Here is a 17,116-nt window from a genome sequence, read left to right on the forward strand (position 1 = left end):
TTATATCAATTTTACCAGCAAAATGAGCTCTCCAGAAGCCTGTGATGCATTCATGCTCTCCATTAAGACTTGGGTCATAAACAGGGTGCGATTTGAGTTTATACAAAGGAACGAACACTCTTCTCAGGGTGACGCGGTCAGTTACTCCTGCTGTTTCTATAAAAAGCAATAAAAGCCAACCATACTGTGAACCTAAAGCCTGAGACACGTTACAAACTTTAAAAATAATTTAATTCATTTAAATTAGATTTTCAGAAATCTGGGAAAGTTATTTAACATGAACTTTTTAGGTGAGTTTTTATTGAGCTGGCTGCTGGCTTAATTAAAACGCTGGCTCTCTGCCTGCAGTTGCCTGGTCATCATGGAAAATCTGCTGGACTAAATGCACAGTACAACTGTAAAGTACTATACAAGTCCATTCCCACCAATCAGACAGGGAAAAGTTCCTGTGAGTCATTATAGTAAGTTATTATCTCAAAATAACGAGACACTTTCCCAAAACAATGACTTAAAATCTAAAACTCGGGAGTTAGTATCTCAAAATACTGAGAAACCTTCTCAAACTCATTATTTTGAGAGACTGAATTATTGTTTCAGAGTTACGATGGTTTTTAATTGTAACAACTTAAACTTTTTTCCTCCATCACACTGATGGATATTTGTTTCCACACAGGACTGTACGGATGTGCGTATATATTAAAAACTCAGGACTTTCTCTTTGCTTATGACTGCTTTTAATAAATAATGCAGTCTGTGGGGGTGTTTTTAAATCACCCTATTTTATCTGCAATCAGACGAAGAAAATAAAGATTAATTTCCAGTGCTGTCAACGGATGACAACAAGAGGCAACAGTGCGAACAATGACATAAATTCCCGTTGGCCCCGCTGCAGGTTACACTTTATGCCCAGAGGAGAAAATCCAAAAACAGAAGCTGTGAAAACAACCCGGGCTCCCTTTTTTTTTTTTTTTTTTTTTACGCGCAGCAAATCGCACCCTGGTTATATGGCAAAACATCCAAAATCATTTATCTGTCAATGTCATGGAAAATCAGAAAGAAAAGAAAAATCTGTGCTACTATAGTTTTGTATTTTGTGTTTAACCGTCATAGAAACATGCTTGAAAATAGTGTTACACATTTTAATCCACTATAAGGCCTACTGTGTTCCTCTACTCCTCCCTCTGCAGCAAACATCAAAGCCGTAAACATCGTATAAAGGTGGGGAAGCTATAAAAGTGTGAAAATATTTCAGCATTTTGGTTTTAAAATAGACGTAGATGATGCGTGTTTTAGCTTTTCCACAGTAGAAAGGGACCCTTTCTCCTCCTTAAATCACATTCTGAAGCAAAAATATGTTTTTTTCCTCCATTTTTCCTATGTAACGATCATCCTTAGGAATTTAACAGCCTTCCCTTTTATTCAAAGAACACAGCATAGAGTCTGCACACAGTTGACGCTGACATTCCTCTGATTAAAATAGCTTAAAAAGTAGACCTCAGGGTTTTCTATGGGGACACTGTACTGCCCATATGAAGATCTGAGGTAGTGCTGTACCTATGATAAGAATGTCAAAGCCTCGTTTAGCCATTTCAAAACCAGTCTGTTGAACCAAAAATCATCACGGAGAGCGTTGATTACCCTCACATGGCCAGAAAACAGGCTTTTAAGTCAGGTGTGCATTGCAATTTAACAAAAAAATAAAAGTTGTCATTGAGATATCTCAGGGAAATTTGGCTTGTAAACAAAAACATGACGATACACGAAATAACATAATTGGCATGAGATTGATACTGTTCTCAATGATATTTACCTCAAAGTAATGTTTAAAAATGTCCATCTGTTTCCTTTAGACTTGTAGTCCGTCACTTCGTACGAGCACTTTAAGATTGTACAGAAAAAAAAAAGCAGTAGAAGAAAGAAAAATCCATTGTTATTATACTGGAGATATCTTAAAAGTTTCATTCTCAACTGGAAAAATTAATAAAGTCTTTGGCTTTTGTGTCCAAAAATAAAAAATATTTTAAAAGAAACATTCAAACAACAGGAGAAGGTCATTTTCAGGGATGCTTCAGTCATCCGCAGAGCCTCGCTCCATCTGTGGGACTGTGGTCTCTAGTTCCCCCCTGTGGTGCAACATCAGCGTTGCAGCAGATTCAGCAGCAGTGGTAGTGATGGATGGAGGGGTTGGGGGGGCGGAGGCTGGCTGTGGCTGTGGTCCGTACAGACGTGCACTGCTCAGGCTCAGAGCAAAGATCCCACTCAGCCCAGGCACGCAGGTCAGGAAACCATGTTGGGGTGGGGGAATCAGCTGCGGAGCTTGGACGGCCGGGATTTTGGGGCCAGAGCGGCACCAGCCAGCGGTCTGGTCTGACTGGTTTCCTCAGGCAGGCAGCTCACTTGCTCAGGGCCGTTACAGTCTCATAGCAGGATCTGGGCCACGTACGGGGAGTGAGTGCTGGCCACTGCGGCTAACAGGGGGAGGTCGCTGGACTCGATTCTGCAAAGATACCACAGCAAAGATCAGCACATGGTAAGATCGAAGTGCCCTGATTAAAATGACAGGAAAAAAACATCTCAACACCTGTTACCTCTGGCCATAAACCCATTAGAGCTGCAACAATTCATCGATAAATCAATTAGTTGTCAATTGTTTTTTTTGCAGCTTTTCAAATGTCAGTATTTTCTGGCTTCTTTGCTCCATGACAGTAAACTGAATGTTTTTGGGTTGTGGGCAAATCAAAACACTTGAGGACGTCATCTTGGGCTTCGCGGAACACTGATCGACATTTTCCACCATTTCTGACATTTTATAGACCAAACAAATAACCAGTTAATTGAGAAAATAATGAACAATGATACTCATTAGCTGCAGCCCTACCCAACGTCATGACTTTACAGATCTGACTTTGACTGGATCCACTTCTGACCAGTCTAATGACTTTTGAAAACATTAAATTATGGCTAAAATTATACACTATACATATTTACTGGCTAGAATACTTCCTCTCTGCCTCTGTGGGCACATCACTGTGTATCTTGGAGCATTACTGCCACCTGTTGATCAGTGGAATAGTGTGACGCTATTGTATGAGGCCGATTTGCAAAAAAGTATGGTGCCAGACAAAACATTTCCTATATTTGACCTCTAAATTTAAGAATTTAAACTTTTAAAACAATGTACCTTTTTTTTCTCCTCCACCTTATTTGTTTTCATAATTTGAAAGGAAACATTATGTACAGAAATACTGGAAAAGTAGCATGAATATATAAATAAATACATAAATACTATGCTGCATTTCAGACTGAGATGAAATAAAAATAAATAAAATAAAATAAGTGTCTCTGCGCTCAACAATACACTTATAATTTTTAGCGATTTATAAATGATCAAAGGGCAAGCTTGAGGTTGTTAAAGGGCTGGATTTGCATATATGTGTATCTGCATTCTCATAAAAACACTCCATAGTGCTACTTGAGTTCAAAAACTCCACAGGGCACCCTTAAGTAACGGAATTATAATTTTATTGTAGTTTTACAGCAGGTGTGAGTTGAGAATAACTTACCCTAAGACCATGCCCAGTTCTTTCACGTGGACTCTTGTCTGGCCCTTCAAATACTCAGCGAGCATCTTACTCTTAAAGTAGATTTCCTGCAGGCGGTCCTCAAGGTGCATTATACACTGAGGAGGAGGAGGAGAGGAGAGAGAAACATGGCTGGTGAAGCACAAGAATCAAAGTGGTGAAAACAGCATCTTGACAACAAAAAGCTATGAAACAGCAGAAAGACTGAGAGGTGAAACGTACAAAGTTGGGAGAGAGGTTGAGTTTGTAGAGCTGGTGAGTGGACTGCAGTAAGCTGGACACAAGGCTGGACACCAGGACCTCCTTCCCCAGCTTGTTGATGTCTGTGGCTCGTCTCTGACTGCTGGCCACCTGCACCGTCCACTTGTCTGTGTCTGCGATAATGCAGACGGCCTCCGCTATTGGCTCATCTAAGACCGGATGCTGCAGAGGAAAAAACAGTCAAATGGTAAATGACAAAACCTAATAAGCAATAATATGACAAATAAAGTCAAACACGTTTCTATTATTTAAATTATGGTTGGACTTTGAGTCACTATTATCAATCTTCTTTGAGTGGTATTGTTCCATCCTATTGATTCTTTCCTTAAAGGGTAATTTTAGTATTTTTCATCCTGGATTTTCCATGTTTTTGTGTTTGAATGGAAACAATGGAAACAATTTTTGAAATTGGTCCAGCATTGAACGAGAGCACTGCAACTGTCAGAAGTGAAATGGAGCTGCAATAAAATTCCCTTTTGAGCAACTCCAAACCAGACTCACACTTTTATTTTAAGTGCCTGAAAACATTACGAGAAGGATGGCTACAGAGACGGACCTTTTATTAAAGAGCAAGATCCTTTTTGCTTAACTGAAAACACTGCTCTGTTCAAAGTGACCAGACTCCATTGACAAAAATAGTAATTTTACCTCTCTGGTATAATACCACTTTGATCAGCTTTTGACCATTTAAAACACACAATAACAGAAGTAAAATAAATGATTGAGGCAGCGGTAGGCCACAGATATAAACAGAGTCTGGCCACTTTGAACCAGGGACATTAAAGGTTAATTATTAATCATTTAATTGCCATTAAGGATTTAACAGATTAAAAAACGTATTCCCCAATAATTAATTGATAGTCTAAAACGGCAGAAACTACACTACATTTGTTTTGTTTGACGGAACAATTTGTTGAATAAGGAAGCTTGAAAATAAACTTAATATGAGCGAAAAGTGAAAATGAGAAAAACTGAGAATAAACGTGTTTTGTATCTGTCAATTATTCAGCGATTAATCAATTTGGCAGTGATTTCAACTATGGGTTAAGGAAAATGTCTAACTTACTACTTTGAACACAGTGACACACCAACTGTGAGTTGTTTCTACACTGTGAGAAATATATATATATATATATAGAGGTAATAAATAGGAATATCAGAGTGAATTACAGCAAATAGTGCATATAAAATCATCATGCTAAGTTGAAGATAAATGATACAATATACAATGATACAATGAACAAGTATAGCTCCAAACAGGTGAGTCTCTTACCTGAACGGCATGGGTTAATTCAGCCATGAGGCTCTGCCGGAGTTTCTCGTCGCTGGGCATCCCGTGCAGTACAAAGTCTGGCACATAAGTGGGACAGTAACCTCCAAACAGAGAGCGGCCAAAATTGGCAATGGTTGGTTTTGAATAGTTCTCCACCAACTTTGACCTAAATATCAAAAAACATGACACATCAGATTTTTTTTTTTTTTTTTTTTTTTAAATGACAGGACAGATTGTTATTGTCACTATTAAGCTCACGGTTTGTGAACAGGAGCAGACGTATGTTTGTGAATGAATGTTTGGGTCCTCTACTCACCCCGGGAACGGCACCAGCACCTCCTCCTGCCAGTCCTCCGTCTCCTCGCTCTCACTGTCTCCCAGCGCGCTGTCCGAGCTCTCGTTGCGAGGTATTTCCCAGTCATTGACGGGCGCCGCTTTGCGTTTTTGGTCCTCTTTGCTGTTGCTGCTCCCATCCTGGGGGACGGGGACTGACAACTGAAGACCCTTGTCCTGCTCAGCAGAACAGCCCCTGCAGCAGCAGGTGTCGGATGAATCTGTAGACCCACACCTGCACCTCCTCTGGACATCCAACAAAGTGTCTCCCTTCCTGCTGGACCCTACTTCTGGACCTAAACAGAGACCCAAACCCTGACTCCTGACTGCACCCTGAAAGCTGGCCCGCAAGACTCCCGAGGGGTCCAGCAAGTCTTTGTGCATACTGTCCGTGGTGCTGGCCTGCTGCCGTTTGGCCACATCGTCTATAGTCCTTGTCTCCACAGGGTTGTCCACACTGAAATACTCATCAAAAACGTCCATACAGTTCGGGCTCCACTGGGGCATGTTACTAGACACCCGCTGCAGGGCCGGAGCCGCCTTGGTCTGTTTGGTTTGGTCCTCTGACGCGCTGCTGCTGCTGCTGCTGGTCTTGGCCTCTGCTCCTCTCTGCAGCTGCTGTGGCTGCTGTTGATAAAGTTGATGGTGCTGTTGCAGCTGCTGGGGGAGCAGATGTTTGTCCTTGAAGTGTTTCTTGTGCTTTTTGAATTCCTCCTCCACTTTCCTCCTACGGCTCTCTGTGTCCGAGTCAGGAGACATGGAGTCCCCGATGAGGAAGGTGACTTTAGTTGCCGGCTCCTCCTCTTCTGTTAGAGTCAAAGCCATGGGCCCTGTGACTGGTATCACAGGTACCGGCACCGCAGCAGCCGCCACGTTCTTATCTGGGGGCTTCTTCTCCAGAGGGATCCCCAGCGGCCGAGGAGCCAGCAGCCTGGTGGGCTGGTTCCCCGTGCCTCCGTCCATCCCAGCCTCCACCCCATAATTTTTACCCTCTGCGGGGACAGGTGTGGGGGAAGGACTTGATGCAAGGGTTGTGGGTATGGATGGGACGATAAGCTTCAGGTCTCCCTTGGTCTCTGTATCCAGCACACAGACCTGCTCCCGGGGGGAGGCGGAGCCGACTCGCAGCACCGTCTCCAGCCGGGTGTCTGTGTTCAGCGGGCTGCTCGACTCCCGGTGCAGCTCCCCGCCCTCAGCTGCGTCTGCAGTCCTGATAACGGGGTTTTTACCCTGACTGTGGTCCGTTTGAAGCACACTGCTCCTGGACCCTTGACTCTCACTGCTGTCCTCATCCTCGTCCTCCTCGTCCTCATCCTCCTCCTTCGGTGTGTCTCCAGTGCCGTGCTCCGCCTCGGTGTCCGTATACGTGCTGCTCTGGAGGCTGTTGTCTGAACGGTAGCTGCTGTCCTCTGCCTCCGTCTGCCGGGCCCCCTGGGACAAGTAGTCCCCGCTGGGTTTATGGACGGTAACCAGGACGTAGTCCGACTCTTCCACCTCTCCTTTCCTCAGAGAGGTGGTGATGAGGGAGCCGGGCATCACAATGGCCTCATCCTCAGCGCTGTCCAGCATGTGGGTCTCCAGCAGCTCGGAGCAGCGGATGAAGTAGGTGAGGACATAGAGGAGTCTCTGGACCAGCTCCTGTCTGCGTCCGACAACTACTGTCCTCGACAGCCGCACTGGTGACCCGATGGAGCCGTACAGGTCGCCTACACACAGTGAGAAAAAAAACATTACAAACAAAAAACATGGCCTTAATTTCTCTCTAATTTCTTTAACGTTTATTTTATCATTCATTAGATCTGGAAAGTAAAATTTAGTGGTTTGTTAAGTTTCACAGTTTTCTTATTTCAGCTGGGTGAGAAATAATGTTGGATAAGAAGATGTGATAGAGAGAAAAATCACACAACCTACATTAAGTTAACAACACCCAAATCTGTTTAACACGATTCCAATAACATTCAACAAAGAAGACAACCTGAAAGACACACAATGAGCAGAAGAACTAACTAATCAGTAAACAACCCAGTAAAAACAAAGAAATACATAAACAATACAAGGAAAAATGTATGCAGAATATTTATATACACATGTCAAGAATAAAATGACAATTTCTTTTTAAAATCCTTGAAGATGACAAACTCTTGATAACAAGTAAATCGCATTCTGTATGTACACCACTATATCTGAGGGAGAACTGGCTGTTTCTATGTCTGATATTTATATTTATATGAATTAATCTGAGTATTGAATTTGAGGAAGTTGCGAAATGAGGATGGTTAAGACAAAAGGAAGAACATATATTTATATTTAAACACACATGTAGTTCCCAGCTGTGAGCACTAGGTGTCACCATGAACTCACTTTCTATATTCAGATGTCACTTGAGGTGAAAGTGTGGACACCTCAACACGCTCTTTAAGATGTCTGTGTATTTATGGGACATATTTCTGGGCTATATGGGCCCATAAATCAGCTGCTTACACATCAGTAAACGATTTTCACAGGAATGCATTTTATGTATTTCTGCGACCGCAAAAAGCTCCGCAGGAAAACAACATGGACATCAACCAGGGAAACACATGGACAGTTACACAATATAAATAATAAATGTGTCCAATTGATACCCAATTTCCATACTGTTACTGCAGCTGCAGTATAATTACATATTACTTTAAAAATTAAAAAATTGCATATTTATCACGCCTGAAATCTCTACTTTTAAGTGAAAAGCTGCTACAGAGATGATTTAAACCCGACTTCTGAAATAACATTTTACAGCTGCACACAGACTGAAGACATAACGAGCTGCACGTAGAGAAGACAGTCCAGTCCTAACTTGTTGAGATGTCGGTCGAGATGAAGACCAAACACAGGTGTTTAAATTGTCTCCCCGGGCGCTTTGACAGAAAACAAAGGCGAGTGTGTCTGCGTGTGTGTGTGTGTGTGTCTGCGCGTGTGTGTGTCTGTGTGTGTGTGTGCTTGAACCCCTCACCTAGCTGTGCCCAGAGCGGGTTGTAGGGGTGCGTCTTTGCCAGCATGTCGACGCTCTTGGAGGAGTGTTTCTCGAGGAAGATCTTGATTGGAGGCTGCCCATTGGGCATGACTGTGGGCACCCAGGCCAGGTGATTGGTCAGGATGGCTGTCAATAACGCGGGGAGGAATCTGGAATATCAGACGACACGGGATGATCAGCAGAGAAAAGAGGGGAATCCAAAAATTTACTTCCAGAAATGACACCACTGACTTTGTTTGGTTAGATCACTAGATCTCTCACTACATGGAAAACTTTGGTCAGACGTGTTGTGGTTGGACTGGACACCACATCCATTGTTTGCAACACACACACACACGCACGCACACACACACACACACACGCACACACACACACACACGCACACACACACACACACGCACACACACACACACACACACACACACACACACACACACACACACACACACACACACACACACACACACACACACACACTCTATTAGCATGATTCACTTCTCATTTCTGACCACAAGTGTCTACTTCCCTTCCTGTCTCATGACTCAACACTGTCATGGTAGTTCAAGTTCAGTCACGTGTGAGAAGAACACAGACGTGACCGCGGCAGTCATCAAAACCATCATCAGTCATGGGAATACTGACGGGATGCCTCAGAACGTACATGAAGCGATACAGTGAGTTCAGTGGTTCCCAGGGAGACGCGATGCTTCACTGCGAGTCAACACCACATAGAAGCAGCTGCGTCGCAGTCATCCTAACCAGCGCTGGTGGAAATAATGACTTAAACCGAGAAGCTGTGCTGATAAAGGAACACCAACGGTTGCCTAGGAGATGCAGTTTCTATTCATGGTTAATATTTAGAGAGCACGCAGGGATTTAGAGAACGACAGGAACTACATTGAACCATGCAGTATAATATGGATATTTAAAAAAAAAATACACAATTTCTGAGAGTATTCCTTAATCTTCATTATTTTAAGCAGAAATATGCCTTTTTTGCACTGTGGGAAAATTATGTCTATTACAGACTAATGAACAAAAGCTGTTTCTCCTGATGTTTACTCCAATCTGATGGAAACCCCAGCTGTAGTTACTTTTTTGTGTGAAGCAATAGGCTAACAGCTAAATGATAAAAAGAAGTATAATAATTTCTCTCTTCTTTTGACTGTCTATGTTGCCTGTAGTTGCTTACATGAAATAGTGATTTCAACCATTATTTGTTGCTGATGTCAGAAACACACTGACCACTGTCAGTTAAAAGTTGGATCACATGATTTGTTTTGCAGCTTTTCAATTTTAAGTCCACCACTGATGTTGCAATGGTATCTGCAAAGGTTGGATTTGAGTGAGAGGCGGCTCTTTAAGGTTAACTTGGCCTTCATCCCTTGTTGTGATTTTATTTATTGATTGTTTTATCCTAAAATGTTGTGTTTTTTCTTTTATTTAAATGCCAGTTCAATGCCCTTTTTACCCTTATTTTATCCTTGTCCTTAGCTGTCCTTTTGAGTTTTATGTTGGATAGTTGGACTGTTGCTTTTGTCCTGTATGCAGAGTGTCCATACAAAAGACTGACAAAAGACTGAGTGAATGAATGAAAATATACCATTGCAAAATAAACATACGTTGGCTATGAACTACGGCTGAATGATTCTGAAAAAGTATCCAATTGTGATTATTTTGATAGATACTGCTATTGCAATATTGAAGGGAGTGATAAGTTTTGCATCATTATTCTCATTTCCACTGAAAAACATTGAAATCATTGTGGCTTGATTGTTGCAGGGATGTGTATCAAATAAAGATATTATCTTAAGTCTCTAGAATAAGACGTGTGGGCCAGGACGCCGCTGCAGCACAACAATATTTAATTTAAAACTGGAATTTTGATGCACCCTTTACCTACCACTTTATCACATGACTTGACTTATCAGTTAATTTTAAAAAGTACTTGTCAGAGTAGTGACAGTGATAGTTTCCAACATGCAGAGGATATAGGTTTATAGAGCTCTACTGAGTCACTCAGTGATTTCAATTAGAAAAAAATCACACATCTTTTAAAAATGTTGGCAAATCTTCCTCCTGTGCTTTAAGATTAACTTGATGTAATAACTCAGTTCAGCTCGTTGAATGCTACTTAAATCAACTGTACTGAATACGGGTGCAATGTTCAATAAAAGCCTTGCTACCAATTCACAAATATACAATTAGCAGTGGTTTGCTGTGGCTTTGTAACAGCAACAATGAGCAATTAGAGACTGGCAGGGATCTTCTCATTCACAGCTCCCTCTGAGGCAGACAAATAAATGCAAAGAGGGTGAGACATTCACTGTGCGCGACTGTGTGTTTAAGGGTAAGAAAGGGAGAGATGGAGCGCAGAACGTGTGTATGTGGCAGACAGAATAAATTGTGTGTGTGAACCTGCGTGTGTTTCTCTGTTGATACACTTGTCCAGGAAGTACAAGCGAACAAAAGATGTGGAAAATCTATGCATGTATAGCATTTCTTAAAGGGGCAGTTCAGATTATTTGAAGTGCGGCTGTATGAAGAACTTATCAATAGTAAGTTTATTACCTGCAGAAGTAGAAAAAGTAGTTAAAAGATAAATAGCACTACAGGCAAGGGGGTGCGCTGCCTCTTTATGAAAAGGTCCATCTAAAAAATTAAATATCACTGTAAGTATACGCCATATATAGAATATTTTCACCACTTTACTTCGTCATCCGAAAGCCTTTTTCCAACAGGAAACCGCTGATATTTAAGCTAGGTATCGCTCTCTCCAAACAAACCAAACTCCACTGGCAAAATCAGTCATTTTACTTAACAGAACAGAGGACTTGCTGGTCTACCACTGCTTCGATCTGTTAGTTTGTTTCTGTCATTGTATAACTTCTGTTTTTAAAAGGTTAGTTTGGAGACAACATAGTCACACAACAACACAAACAAACGGACAGATCAGGGCAGCAGTAGAGCACCAACTCCCATGTTCTGCAAGGTAAAATCACTGTATTTACCTGTATGTATTGTATTATTTACTTGTACACTGTATTTTTGGTAGAACACGAGAGCGATATTTGGGTTATATAATGGCTGTTTCCCATGGGAAAAGGCTGTCTCATGGCAAGGTAAAGTTGTGAAAATATTCTAAATATATTGTACATTTAAAGTAATAATAATGATAATTTTTGGTAGACCATTTTTAAGTGGCTAAAATAAGTTTTGTTGCTGATCCTGTCCACAGCAGTACATTGCTTAGCTTCCTCTCTGTCTCTCCTAACATCCACTGTAGGTAATACACTGACAAGTTTCCTCATCCAATCCCATTTCAGATCTGAACTATCCCTTTAATGTCTGAGTGCTGCTGTTCATGTCTTTTTTCTGTTTATATGTACGAGTTTCCATGATTTCTATCTGCTTTATTTACGTTTTCCAGCTCAGAGAAGATCCATAGGGGTCGGTCTGATACAGACAACAGGCGGATTTGCTGTGACCGTATTCACTGCTGTGAAATGACAGACGTGTGTTTGAAAAGGCATTCTGATAAGCAACATTTTTAGGTGTGAGCACAAGCAGCCACTCAACTGGTTCTTGGAGGCCTGCTCCATCAGCAGGGAGAGCTCCCTCATGAAGTGACCGCAGAGCTGGTTCTTCTCCGACGCTCCGGACATCATGGTCAGCCAGACGGGCTCGGCCACGCGGGGCATGGTGTAGAGGTCGCAGATGGTCATCCTGGAGATGAGGTACGGCGAGGGAGGCAGGGATGAAAGAAAGGAGAGGGCATGGAGAGAGCGAATGAAAGAGAAGGAGGGGAAAAAGAGAGAAAACAGACAGAGGGAGAACAGACACGTTATTGTCTCTCGGGGTAAACAAAAGAGATCTCAGTTCACAGAGCTTCGCTGTCTGCACTGAGGCCATGGGAGACCCTTGGTTGTGTGTGTTTGGAACAGTCCGACGAACTTGTGCGTGCTCACACACACACACACACACACACACACACACACACACACACACACACACACACACACACACACACACACACACACACACACACACACAACCCTGTCTCTTGCTCTGTACAGTGTGTTTGTGTGTATATCTATCTGTATGTGTCTCAGTGGGGGCATTTGTCCATTGAGAAGGAGTGGAGTTTCCATGGAACGTGGGGCGTGTTGGTGAGCATGTCTCGGCTGAGGGCCAAGCTTTGACACAGGGGCAGAGGGGGAATCTCTGCAGCCTGAGGAATGTGGAGAATCAGGCGTTTTTAGCCAGAGATTAAATATGGACTGCAGCTGCTGCGGTCTGGGTTTGAAAAGGCAAAAATGTAGAGATCTATAAGTGAGTAGGAGAAACTACGGTGGCTGTGAAACTCAAAAGACCTGTGCTCTCTGTGGATATAAGCGTCTCACTCTAAGATAACAGAAACACAAAATTCATATTTTCAGGTTATTACTCAGTAATGAAAACATATTTATGAATATTATATCCCTTTTCTGTCATAATCTGCCAAAAATATCCCTGTAAATCTTCCACACTTTAATAATAACCTAAATAAACCCATAAAGGATGAAACTGTAATAAATTAACCAGCTGCTATCACCCCAGGTGATCCGTCACAAGACTCAGCAGGTCATACTGATAAGGAACAAAAACACTGTGCTAGTCAGGGTTAGTTCCAAGTTTTTTTCCGGGCTTGATTTAGTCTTACTGGAATTTGGGCGAGATCACAGGCTGTAAACAAGGTTAATCCTGAGGTAAACTCACAACCTCTTTGACCTATAAAAGAGCCCAGTGACAGAGGAGATGCAGACAGGCTGCACGCTGAAAGAAAGCACAGGTGTCGCACCGTGTAAATGACCCTCACTAGAACTCCAGTGTTCCAGTAATCAAGTTATTTTAGGTTGATGCATTTTTCCAAGGAAAACAGGAAGACTACATATAGTTGCTGTTTATGGGTTTACAAGAAGTTATAAACTGGGTGTGAGAGTTTAGTCATCTCGCTACCTCTGTGAGTTCCCCTCATCAGAAATAATACTTTATGATATGACTCCAGTCATAAGACTACTAGCGTAACTCAACAATTTACGACGTGCATCTTGTGGCTGCCCGGCTCCTGCAGCACATGTCAAGCACAGGTCAGCTCAAAGAACGACCACAAACCCTCCACCTCTTGCAGTGGGAGCAGAAGTCATCTGAAGTTAAGCACACCGCTTAAGAAGGGGGGAGCATAATTAGGAAACTAGCAGGAGCTGTGCTAATCAACTCACCTGAGACGACTCTCATGATTGTTAACCACACCCACTTCCGCACAAAGGAAGAACCAATGAATTTACAAGCATTGTGATACAGCTACTGTACACAGTTATTTGCACTAAGCGGGGTTACTGCAGCTTTTCCAGCTCCTTGCAGCTGTGGCAATTTGTATATGTATGTACATATTACTCAAAATGATTATTTCACTTCTTCATACAACCAAAGTGATGTTTAATGATAGCATTCTGCAGAAGGGTGACAAATTAATGGAAAACACAACAAAGTTTCATGTTTCAAAATGTGTCACCTGTCTGTAGCCTCGGCAGCCTCTATACCCTGACAGAGCCACTATCCGACTTATTTTATTTCTTCATCTAAAAAGCAAACATTGCAGCCAGGCAGTGATTTATTAGGAAAGTAATGCAATCGCAGTTTACGTTCTTCATCCAACGTCCGACCACCTTTCAAACCATGACAACACTACATTGCAATTCAAGTGTTTTCGAGGAATATCCAGTATGAACCCTGTGTGTGGTGCTGTAATCCTAAACCTGTCCTCTCCAGATTAATAATCAAGAGAATGTCAGTTAGGAGGAGTTCACTGTGTGGCACATAGATGCTGATTCTGAGAAAGCTATTAAAGAAGTTTGATTTGAAATTAGCTTGATTAAATGATTAATTTCTGGCACCGTCTTACTTTCTCACTCCAATAAAAGAATCATTCAACGAGAACAAGCCATTCCAAAAAGAAAGTAAAGAGAAACATAAACACAGTATCAAGTGGATGTCGTGGCAGAATAAACCAGGACAACCGACTCTCTTCACATCTCACTCTCAGCAGGGAAGAGATCATCCATCATTCTAGCAACAGCATCAAATGAGCCAATAATTCTTCATTCATTCCTGTGTTCTAAACAGGCTGACTTATCCGTGGCTTTTTTAAGCCCCACTTGACCCCGCCGTGACTGGTGTACATTCACAAACTCTGAAGCCCACCCCCAGTGGGGAGAAGTTTGAGGCCGAGCCAGCTCTAGATGAGCGCGAGATCTCGTCTCATCCTCTCCGCAGCAGCTGTTCAGGTGAACTTTAAAGAGCGCGGCTGTGATGTGGAATTAAACTGATGCATCAGGTTGAAGAGACAGATATAAATGACCTCACTATGGAGGGCAGCAATTCAATCACTCCTGACCTCATCTGTGGCTTTTTGACTTCTGTGAACCACAGTGTCACTGCAGTTAAAAACAGTGAAGAACTTCTAAAGTTTTGCGTCCATGAACACGACTTGATGAATTGAATTTTTTCGTGACAGGCAGCACAACTTTTAAAGTAAACAGAGCAAATGTAATATAAAGAGCGACAAAGTCCGTCTATAGAGGAGGACGTGGTGGACGGGTGGTTCAAATGCAGGACATTCACCCAGGAGGATTGAAGACTGGTTCCCATGTGAGTCAACTGTGAACAGTCAACGCTAATTGTTTAAAGGAAGCGCTTATTTTTAACACAAACCATGCTCTTTTCCTGAGCCTAACCAACAAGTTTTAGTGCCAAACACTGTTGCCTAACTGGAAGTGATGCAAACGAGCGAGCAACTGAACTTTTTTTTTTTTTTTACTCAATGAGAATGCCCTCGTCTGTTTCACGTGTCAATGAACAGGATGTTATACACTTGACCTGATTCTATTGTTGTGAATTTTTTGTGCAGTTGTTTTACCTCCAACAGATTTTTTTTTGACAAAACTGACATTAATGTTCCTGGACATTTCTGTTTCCCCTCATCAAAGCAGTAAACAGGGATTAATCAACAAGGCTGAGAAGCAGCACATTTTATATGATCCACAACACCTTTTATAATAATATCCTTATAAAGGACCAGGTTTAGAAAGGAAATAGGGAACTGATGAGAGTAAACTGTTCCGCAACTATACAGAGGCAAGGTTGATTTAAGAAAACTGTTATTTATGAGTAAATAACTTAAGACACCTAATCTCTCGTCTGCAGGGGGAAGAAATCATGAGCAGCGCCACTGTGACATCACTTGTAGTAAATATCTCTTATTTTTCGACCTCCATCCACTTGCTGTATGTTAGGAGGCAGTGTAAACCTACCCAGGACCTTTATTTTGAAAGTTTAACTGGAGGTTACATATTTATTATTGCTAATTTGACTGTGGAATGAAAATGAAATAAGAAATACTAGCTTCAAAAGAATCTGGTGATAATTTCACTGTCATGATACTGCATTTCTCAGTGAGATGTGTAGTATAAAACTAAAACTTCTGCATCATAACGTGTGGATTTTACTTGCTCACACTACGACAGGCCTCAGAAAGATTTGAGAACTCTGAAGCAACTACCAGGCTGTTGGGTCTCTCAGTTTCTGGAGCGTCAGAGAGGAATAAGTGCATTTTTTTTTATGTCCATGTGGTAAAATGGGAATTTGACTCCGATCCCTGCAGCGTTACGTGGGTTTGCTTCTCCTGCTTGTGTTCTGACCGCAGGCCATATCATAACCCCAATATAGGCTGGTGTCACTTTTACTGTATGTACACATGCCTCTGCTAAGTGCGCAGCTTATCTTCGCCTGCATGCATGATTATTTGTGTGTGCCCAACCTCAAACTACGTCAAAGCAGCATCGAGCAAAGGCATTTCTTCCACTTTCCTTCCGTAATGTTCCATGAAGTCAAAAGCCCTTAATGGCAAAGGTGGCCACACTTATATTTAGCTGCTGTCTGAAGGTGAGATTTTACAGATATTTTGTTTGTCCTGAGCAATAGCGTTCCTCCTGCTGGCACTCACATATTATTTACTATTCTGGTGCTCGTGGCCAGTGTCTGAGCGAGATAGGGTTGCCACTCAGGAGGCTTGGGTTGCTGTGGCCGACTGCCAACAGGCATATGACTGCAGCCATGAGGGGACCTCAGACGGGGGACTGCCTGCCAGCGTGTGTCGCAAGTGAAAGTAGTGGTGGAGACAGGCATGCGTGCACACACACCGCACGTAAAATTAGTTGTGTTTTATGAGCACAGATTTAGCACTGTCATACAGTACTGACAGGAATGTCTTACCCAGACACACAAAGGCAAATCTGGAACCTAATCAGCACGAATTTATGATTTAATATTTCATGTCATCACAAATAATGATTAAATACACCAAGGGCTGCAAAATTTATCAAAATATTATCAAAATCTCCTTATGGCCAAGTGCAAAATCCAAACTGTACAAGCTGCAATTTTTTTGATAAATGAAAAATGTGTGACAAAACAGCATTATGATGAATTATATATACACACACTAATGTGTAAAGCTGCATGATTAAACAATTAATCAATTATTTAATCAACTGGCAACTATTTTGACATATAGTTAATGGGTTTTAGTTTTTTTGTCTTATTTTTCTAAGAAAA

The 17,116-nt window shown here is 42.0% G+C and overlaps 1 protein-coding gene across 3 annotated transcripts in view; it reads right to left on the bottom strand.

Annotated features, from left to right (window-relative positions):
* Positions 1 to 430: 430 nt before the first annotated feature.
* fnip1 (folliculin interacting protein 1) overlaps positions 431 to 17,116 on the bottom strand; it is a 56,906-nt gene continuing 40,220 nt past the window's right edge. For all 3 annotated transcript variants that reach the window (XM_084729945.1, XM_084729942.1, XM_084729944.1), the window contains 7 exons: positions 12,041 to 12,187; positions 8,441 to 8,610; positions 5,432 to 7,154; positions 5,116 to 5,281; positions 3,804 to 4,004; positions 3,564 to 3,679; positions 431 to 2,497 (listed from right to left, as the gene is read on the bottom strand). In XM_084729945.1, the coding sequence (XP_084586071.1) occupies positions 2,419 to 2,497; positions 3,564 to 3,679; positions 3,804 to 4,004; positions 5,116 to 5,281; positions 5,432 to 7,154; positions 8,441 to 8,610; positions 12,041 to 12,187 (2,602 nt within the window). In that variant the 3' untranslated portion in view covers positions 431 to 2,418. The remainder of the gene's footprint in view (positions 2,498 to 3,563; positions 3,680 to 3,803; positions 4,005 to 5,115; positions 5,282 to 5,431; positions 7,155 to 8,440; positions 8,611 to 12,040; positions 12,188 to 17,116) is intronic.

The sequence above is a fragment of the Lutjanus erythropterus genome, chromosome 11 (genome assembly GCF_056507025.1).
Source record: "Lutjanus erythropterus isolate fLutEry1 chromosome 11, fLutEry1.hap2, whole genome shotgun sequence".
NCBI classification, from domain to species: domain Eukaryota; kingdom Metazoa; phylum Chordata; class Actinopteri; order Lutjaniformes; family Lutjanidae; genus Lutjanus; species Lutjanus erythropterus.